Source organism: Leptonychotes weddellii, chromosome 1 (assembly GCF_054177405.1).
Source record: "Leptonychotes weddellii isolate Sample4059 chromosome 1, ASM5417740v2, whole genome shotgun sequence".
In the NCBI taxonomy this organism is placed as follows: Eukaryota; Metazoa; Chordata; class Mammalia; order Carnivora; family Phocidae; genus Leptonychotes; species Leptonychotes weddellii.
Window position 1 is genome coordinate 58,871,079 of NC_138369.1, and position 8,931 is coordinate 58,880,009.

The 8,931-nt window shown below is 47.8% G+C and overlaps 1 protein-coding gene across 5 annotated transcripts in view; it reads left to right on the forward strand.

The window, feature by feature from the left end:
* Positions 1-7,540, forward strand: part of ZNF621 (zinc finger protein 621) — a 14,692-nt gene extending 7,152 nt beyond the window's left edge. For 2 of the 5 annotated variants that reach the window (XM_081824865.1, XM_031033954.2), the window contains exons 3-5: positions 3,115-3,241; positions 3,819-3,926; positions 5,762-7,540. In XM_081824865.1, coding sequence (XP_081680991.1) covers positions 3,115-3,241; positions 3,819-3,926; positions 5,762-6,822 — 1,296 coding nt within the window. In that variant the 3' untranslated portion in view covers positions 6,823-7,540. The remainder of the gene's footprint in view (positions 1-3,114; positions 3,242-3,818; positions 3,927-5,761) is intronic. The other 3 variants (XM_081824887.1, XM_031033955.2, XM_081824890.1) reach the window with 3 other exon arrangements.
* Positions 7,541-8,931: the final 1,391 nt, after the last annotated feature.

An 8,931-nucleotide genomic window follows, 5' to 3' on the forward strand; every position in this document is an offset into this window, starting at 1 on the left:
CATTTCCTGCATTTATGCTCCTTTTTTAGTTTTTTACAGAAGGGGGAATCTCTGCTCATGGTAAAGTACCAGCCATCAGTTTGAGGGGATATGCTCTGGCATTTTACTCAGGGTGGTATTTGATGGTATTTTTTTTTTTTTTTAAGATTTTATTTATTTGACAGAGAGAGACACAGTGAGAGAGGGAACACAAGCAGGGGGAGTGGGGGAGGGAGAAGCAGCCTTCCCGCGGAGCAGGGAGCCTGATGTGGGACTCGATCCCAGGACCCTGAGATCATGACCTGAGCCGAAGGCAGACGCTTAACGACTGAGCCACCCAGGCACCCCTTGCTGGTGTTTTCTGACCCTCTTCATAAGTTAAAAAAAAATTATTTATGGTCAAATCATTTCTAAATTCATTTAGCAAATTTATATTAAGCAGCTAGTATCTGCTGGGCACTGGACTGTGTGTTAGTGAACCGGTTATGAACAAAACAGAGTCCTTGCCTCTATGTTCTTTTGGAGGGAGATCGATAATGAACAATCTGATTTGTTGGATGATGAGAAAGGCTGTGGAGAAAAATAAGGTGAGGTACATGGGGACCATCCATGGGAGAAAAAAAAAGGTGTATCCACAACCCAACTACCTTAAAGCAGTAAGTTTTCCTTTTTCCAGACTCTGGAACCCTGGGGATATTTGGTGGCAGGTGGGAGGGACAGTGGGGGAGGAAGAGATTGGTGGCGGAAGGCTGGGAGGAGGAGGTTGTGAGAGCAGCCCTGGAGAAGTGAGGAGGTGAGGTCTGACTTGCTCTACGTGGAGGTGAACTTTGGTTCACCTGTGGTCCTGTGGTTGGTGTCCTTAGAGGCCTTACCACCTTGTGGTTCTGTCTAGTGTTGGGATTTTTTTTGGCTCAGATTATTTTGGGGGCCCTTTGGACCTTGTCATTGCCCAGTTTAAAGACCACTTCTTGCTTTGAGGAATGTCCACATTTGTTCTTTTTCTTTCAGTGTCTCCTTTTGAACTGGGTTCCCTAATTGTTGTTTTAAAAGAACACCCTCTGGGCGCCTGGGTGGCTCAGTCAGTTAAGTGTCCAGTTTCGACTCAGGTCATGATCTTGGTTTCGGCTCAGGTCATAATCTCAGGGTCATGAGATCGAGCCCTTCATCAGGCGCCACAGTGAGCCTGCTTAGGATTCTCTCTCTCCCTCTGTCCTCCCCCCAGCTCCAACCCCCACTCACGCTCTCTCTCCCTAAAAAAATAAAATAAAAGGGCACCCTCATAAGGACCTGAGTGTAGAGTGGCCATGAACAGTGTGCCAGCATTTATCCTTGGGATACATTTCTTCCAGGCTTTCTCCAAGAGCAGTTACGGTAGTCTTCCTTTCTCCCTGGCCCCGGTGCTGCCCCCAGTGCAAGGCCGCTACCCAGAGAGACAGGGGCACACAGAGTTAGGGGCTTAGCTGAGCCCCTCTTGGTAGGTGTTTTCACTTTTGGTGATTGGAAGAAAAAGGCCGACTGCATAGGGTACTGAATATCTCCTAGGATGTGGACTCGGGGGGAGGGGGGGCAACAAGGTGAGAAGGCACAGGAGTCATGAAACCTCCAATGTGAGAATCTAGTTTCTGTGGTCTGTGCTACCCCATTGTATAAGCAGAGAAGGTAGCCAGTGGACACCATTAGGGATTGCTCTTGGGCCTCATGGAAGGTTCAGAGGCTCTGGCTTCTGGGGTGGTATGTGAGGTTTTGAAAGGGCTGACCCCTCAGTCCACACTCGGGGAGGGAGTCCCTGTGGCTTGGAGGGAGCATGGTGAAGACAGATTGACAGGTGCTGTTGGGAGTTAGGAGTTTGAGAAACTGTTCTTCAGAGGTAGGACAGCACCAGGTAATGATGAGGATCAGGGGCGAGCCATGTTTTAGGGGAAGCTCGTGAGTCCGGTATGGGAGGCAACCTGGCGTGTGGGAAGAGCCCAGGTCTGCTGTTTGATGGATCTGGGCTGAAATCCCAGCTCAACCAGTTTCTGTCTGTGTGGTCTTGGGCAAAGTAATTAATCTTTCTGAACCTTAGTTTCATCATGTGAAAATGGGAGTAATAATTCCTACTTCATATATATGTTTTAAGATTAAAGAACATACAGGGGCGCCTGGGTGGCTCAGTCAGTTAAGCGTCTGACTCCTGATTTTAGCTCAGGTCATGATCTCAGGGTCTTGTGCTTAGCAGGGAGTCAGCTTGAATTCTCTCCCTCTCCCTCTGCCCCTGCTGCTTGTGTGTGCTTGTGTGCTCTCTTTGTCAAATGAATGAATGAATGAATCTTTAAAAAAAAAGATTAAATGAAATACATGTCCTAAAGGTACCCACCTGAGAACTTGGTGCCTAGGTCTTAATTAACAAGTATGAGTTCCCTTCATCCTTGGGAACGTGGATGGCTCCAGGGGGAGGCAGAAAGGGGCCCATCTTGGCAGGTGGGATGGAACTCAAGACTAGGGGATGGATCTGTGTCCAGAGACAGGAAATCCCAGGTTTTCTTTGAAGATGGGTGGTTCAGAGAAAAGGCCAGAACAGGCAGGCTGCAGGTTTCCTTCAAGAGAGCTTTCTGATAAGAAGGTATAAAAAGAAATTTGCAGAATGCTGGAAATATCTTTAAGGAGTAGCTCGTCTGCACTAGTGGAAATGTTGGGGAAGACCAAGGAGACGCAGGGTGCAGGGAACAAACGGGGTGCATGTGTACTCTGAGTGGGTGGAGACAGGGTGAGTGGTGGCAGCTTGCAGTGGCTGCTGTATAGAAAACAGGGTGACAGGATTGCAGTCTACAAGAGGGCAGGAGGTGCCGGAGAGACAGAGTCAGGAACATGGGGTTGATGCAGTGACCACGCAGAGAGCCCCAGCTGTCAGGCTGTGAGATGGGGATGACAGTTTGGGGCCTCAGAGCCATGCAGATGGAAGAGTGTTGGGGTTCTCCATTTGGAAGTGGGAACATTGGCTGAGGCCTTGCCCTTTGGGTGCTGGGTGCTCTTCTCACTAGAGCAAACCTTCCAGGAGGCTCAGAGTTGCAGACCCTGGCAGGTCCGCCTCTTCCCTGCAGCTCAGGCCTCTCTTCTGCCCTCACACAGGGCTTGAGCAGGAACTTGTTGTTTCAGGAGCCAGTGACCTTTGAGGACGTGGCCGTGTACTTCACCCAGAATCAATGGGCCAGCCTGGACCCCACGCAGAGGGCCCTGTACCGGGAGGTGATGCTGGAGAATTATGCGAGTGTGGCTTCCCTGGGTAAGGACTCTCTCCGTGGTCCTTTGTCGTAGTTTGACATCTTCCTCAGATGTTTTGGGGCTTCTAGAAGTCCTTGGATTTGATGACTTCAGAGATTAGTTCTGCAGTCCCCAGCCTCTGGAGATGCTGGGTGAGGAAATAAATCCCTGGTTCCCTCTGATTTTGAAATCAGAGTTCCCTATGTCCCGGAAGGGCATGGTTCTGGGCCCTGGCGGGGAGGATGCTTCCCTGTGCCCTAGGTGAGCCCTTTGTTCCTCCATGCTGCCAGTGTTCTGGAGATGTTGTCCTCCCCCCATGGGAATCAGTACCTATGTTCTTCCTGAGGGCATCTCTTCCTTTAGGTCAGGGTGAGATTGCAGTTTCTTCCTGAGGAGAATGGCTGTTTCCTTGGCCTTGCCTTGGAGCATAGTTTGGAGCTCTTCCTCAGCACCCCTTGATAGCTCAGTTGGTCTCCTGGGCATTTCATCCCATCCCTCCCTCCCTCCCCCTGTTAGCCTGTTGTGAGGTGGGCCGAGCGAGATCTCAGGAAAGCTCTGGACGTCTTCCCTCAACTTGTTTTTCCTTTTTCTTGCTGGAGTAGTGTTTCCATTCCCCAAACCTGATCTGGTCTCCCAGCTGGAGAGAGAGGAAGCGCCATGGGGCCCAGATCCCTGGGAAGCAGAGGTTTTGAGAGGCATCTGTCCAGGTGAGTAAGAGAACCTAGTGGTTTCTGATTTTGCCTTCCCAGTTTCTTAGAAATGTTTCTCCTGCAGCAGGGAAGCCGTGGCTCCCTGTCGTTTATAAGGCAGTACTCAGTGCACTCTCTGACCTCTGCCCAGTTCCAGCCCTGAGCCTGGGAAGACCAGTCCCCAGGAGTGTGTGGCTACTCACCTCCCACAGAAAAGCTGTGACCCAGTGCTCTTTTTTTTTTTTTTTTTTAAAGATTTTATTTATTCATTTATTTGAGAGAGTGAGAGAGAGAGAGCACATGAGAGGGGTTAGGGTCAGAGGGAGAAGCAGACTCCCTGCCGAGCAGGGAGCCTGATGCGGGACTCGATCCCAGGACTCCAGGATCATGACCTGAGCCGAAGGCAGTCGCTTAACCGACTGAGCCACCAGGCGCCCTGTGACCCAGTGCTCTTAAACCACTTCTTTTCTCACTTACCAGTGGAAATACTTAATTTTAAGCCCGTTTTATGCAAAGAAGTGGGTTTCAGCCATACTTTGAGGAAAATATGATTCTGTGGGTCAGACTGACATATTTGTGCCACAACTATGAATTTTGTTTCTAGGCCTTCAGCAATGAAATAAATGCCTTTATTTTGCCTTTTTAGTGTTTAAGTCACCTAAAAGTTCTATATGCCAAAATCTTTAGGTCTGCATATTTTTGTCTTATATACAGCTGTAGAGGGAGAGGCAGGGACTGTTTCTCCACCACTGCACCCAACACACACACACACAAAGACCCCAGCACACACACACACACACACACGTGCATACATGAACACACGTGCACACACAGCCAACACACACAGCCTAAAATTTCCCTGAGACTGCTCACCATTCCTGGGAGCTCTTGATTACTTGGGTTTTCTTTCTTTTGGAAGAAATTTTCCATATATGCTGTGATTTTGTAAATTGCAGTTCTTTTAGCAGAGCTATGCCTGTGGCCTACAAATCTCCAGTTCAATTTGAGTTCCAGCTGACTTTCTGGAAGAATCTTTTATCTCAGAAGATTATGTGGAATAGTTATTTATTTATTTGCTTTAAGATTTATTTATTTTAGAGAGAGAGAATGAGAAGGAGAGGGAGAGAGAATCCTCAAGTGGACTCCATGCTGAGCACGGAGCCCGATGCGGGGCTCGATCCCACAACCCGGAGATCAGACCTGAGTGGAAATGAAGTCAGACACTTAACCGACTGTGCCACCCAGGTGCTCCAATGTGGAATATTTAAAAATAGAATCATCGGGCCATTATTTAGAATTTAGGATGGTTTCCTGGCTTGCAGGTGGGGACGTTGAAATGCAGTGTTCTTGAGTTTGGATTGCAGCCCGCTAGACCCCTGCTAGTGCAAGAGCTCTGCCCATCTCTTCTCCCCAGGAGCACAGATTTCCTTCCCTTTTTGGGGTCTTTCTCTCTCTCTCTCAAAAATTTTCCATTTCTTGCTGATCCTCTTATCTCATTCTGTTTTCTCCTTTTCCCCCCTCCTGCCTTCTTTCCTTTCCATTCTGGAAGGTCTCATCGTGCTCCTTTCATCTGCCTTAGTCCACTTCCCAGCCTTCCTCATAGGAGGCACTTCCTCCTATTTCCAGTGTCATTCTCCCTCCAGTTAGTAGATTATCATTTTTCTTTTTCTCTCTTATGGATGACATATGAGATGTCATATGTATGGATGGAGTATGATCCATCTGTATGGATGCCTGTAGCCACTTCATGAGTATATTTTTCAAAATCACATTCTACAAGAGAAAGCGGGAGCCCTGGATCCTGTTCCCCTCCCAGCTCAGTAACTTGGAACACTTGTGGTTTCTTCGGGCAGGTGGTGAGTCCTGGATCAAGGAGGAGGAGCCAGCTGTAAAGCAGGAAGCCTCTGAGGAGGCAGAATTGCCCACAACGCCAGGAGGAGGACTTCTCAGAAACGTTTCCCAGCACTTTGACTTTAAAAGCAAGGCAACATGGCAGACTTTCAGTCTGAATCCGAATCTGATACTTCGGGGTGGGATGAAGTTCTACGAATGTAAAGAATGTGGGAAAATCTTCAGATACAACTCAAAGCTGCTTCGGCACCAGATGAGTCATACTGGGGAAAAGCCCTTCAAGTGTAAGGAATGCGGCAAAGCTTTTAAGTCCAGCTATGACTGTATCGTCCATGAGAAGAATCACATCGGAGAAGGGCCCTATGAATGTAAGGAGTGCGGCAAAGGTTTGAGTTCCAACACGGCCTTGACTCAGCATCAGAGGATCCACACTGGGGAGAAACCGTACGAATGTAAGGAATGTGGGAAGGCCTTCAGAAGAAGTGCAGCCTATCTGCAGCATCAGAGATTGCACACCGGAGAGAAGCTGTATAAATGCAAGGAATGCTGGAAGGCTTTTGGGTGTCGGTCACTTTTTATTGTCCATCAGAGGGTTCATACGGGGGAGAAGCCCTACCAGTGTGAGGAGTGCGGCAAGGCCTTCACTCAGAAGATAGCCTCCATCCAGCATCAGAGAGTGCACACCGGCGAGAAGCCCTATGAGTGCAAGGTGTGCGGCAAAGCCTTCAAGTGGTATGGCAGTTTTGTTCAGCACCAGAAGTTGCACCCTGTGGAGAAGAAGCCCGCCAAGGTTCTTGGGCCATCCCTGATGAGTCCCCCGTGCCCCCCTCCAGCCTTCTCTGCCATTCCTGTCCAGGGCCCATGCTCTGCTCCCCCCATGGCCGCACCTTCACTGACCTTTCCACATGTTGTGCTCATTCCTACCTCCGGGCCTTTGTTCGTGCTACTGCCCGCACCTGGAATGCCTTCTTCACCTGTCCAAATAGTGCGTGTCTTCCAGGGCCTTCCTCCCACTGTGAAGCCGTCCCCAGTTATGCTGGTCCCTTCCCCTCATGCCTCATGAGCTTTCTTTCAGCACTCTATGAGCTTTTAGGCCCTGCAGATCTTCAGCTTCACTTGGGTTTCATTTGTATGTGTTTTTTTTTTTTTTTTACTTTACACGCATGACTGCTGTTTCAGCATAAACTCCGTTATAACTTATACTGAAAGACTGTTTATGTATTTTCTTCCAGGGAGAAAGTGAAACTACCTGACCTTTGCACTGGTCTCTTTCAGGCTTGAACAGTAATGGCAGTATCTGCACTGTGGGGGTGCGGGTATTAGAAGGGCTGGCAGGACACTTGGTTGCCTGAGAGTATCTGGGAGAGAGGCTCCCCTGCGCGGGGCCGTTGTGGTTAGAGCCAAGCGGCTTGGGGGAGGCAGAAGAAGCGCGCAGGAACCGCGGCGAGGGTTGGGGGAGAGGGGAGCGCTGGAATCCACTTCCAGCAGCAGACTCAGAAATTAGTGCAGCTTGTTCAGTGGGCTAAGGTGGTCCATCAACGCAATCGAAGTCATGTTGCCCTTGGCATGGATCATTGAGGATCTCCTGTGTCTATGCAAAAGATCATGTGAGATAACCAGTGAAAAACTAATGTATGCAGTGATCACAATCATTTATGTGATTGATAGCAATCATGTTTTTAAACACAAAGTGTGTGTTTTTTTTCCCTTTAGTTTTGCTCTTGACATCTAGATGTTTCTTTTTAACTTTGGTTTCCTAAGTAAATACACACCAAAGTATTCATCTTTGTTCCATGTGTTGTGTACATTTTTCTTCTTGGGCATTCTAGTTTTCTGTTTGCAAGCATTGGCTTCTACATTTTATGTTCTCCAGATAGCATGAATTGTAAATATGAATTTGGTGAATTATGAAAGAAATAGCATCTGTGTAAAGCCAACGTGGGGGAAATCTGAATAAGTCTCCAAAATTATTTTTTTAGGAATAGAGAGAGCTGTGTGGTGGGTCAGTGGCTAAACTTCTGTGATAGGTCAGTAAAGTGGAATTTTGGATTGCTCTTAGTTTTGACCTTGGCGGGGATCTTTTACAGCTATGCAAAGGACTATGTGAAGCAATTTCTGGAAAAAGAATCTGAGTCCTGCATTATCGGCATTAATATAAAGTAACTCCTTAAACATTGATGAAAGGGGCCGTACATTTTATTCTTCTAAGTTGCTTTTGCTACCCAGATGTTTCTGCACAGCAGTTCACAGAAAAACCTTTAAATCAGTGGTTCTTATACTTTCCCGTGTGTCTGAATAACCTGGTCTGAAAAGAGTAATTTTCTGGCTTAACTCCCAGAACTTCTGATTTTGGATATCTGTGGTGATGGCTAGACATACACTGAGAGAGAAACTCTGAGCACAAAGTGGCTGTGGGCTGTTGGAGGTGTGTATTGATACAGGGTTTGGGAGGGACTGTCTTCCTGCACAGTGGATCTTCACAACAGAGACCTCTAAAAGCAGTGTGGGTGGCATTGGTTTAGAAGAGATACAAGCAATTAAAACATGGCTGGTAGGGAACGGAAGAAAGGGGCAAAGAGGTCTGAGGTGGCCATGAGGCGTTCTAGAGGTCTCCACCGCCAGATGCTTGTGGGGCCTGACATTGGCTACCTTTTGCTATTTTCTTGTTGGCTGAAATAATGAAGAAATATTTTCATATTAGAAAGTTAATTCTCCAAGGAGCTCTTGGGCTAAAGCGAGCACAAATTGCCTGCTATGGATGATCGGGAACTGAACAGTAAGAACAGGATGCGGCAGGGGGATGTGGCAAAAGGCGGTACTCAGAGCAGTATTGACGGGCTTGGATGCATCCTTCACAAGACGAGTTTGAAGCTTTGCAGTTCAGAGAGCTGGGGATGGTGTCTGGTGGTGGGAAACAAATTAACCACAAACTAAAAAAAACAGACAAAAAAGTCCAAAACACAGTTGGCAAAAATAAGATATGCAACAGAGTTTTTGGTGAAAATGGTGGTTAAACATGTTAGCATTCGTGCCCTCCTGAAACCCCACTAAAACAGCAAAAGATTAAAAATTAAAAGGCACCTGCTGACAAGGACAATGAAAATATGATGTGAAGAGCTTGGAAGCTGGAAGGCAAGTGAAGAGTTACAACTTTGAACAGCCACCAGGGGAA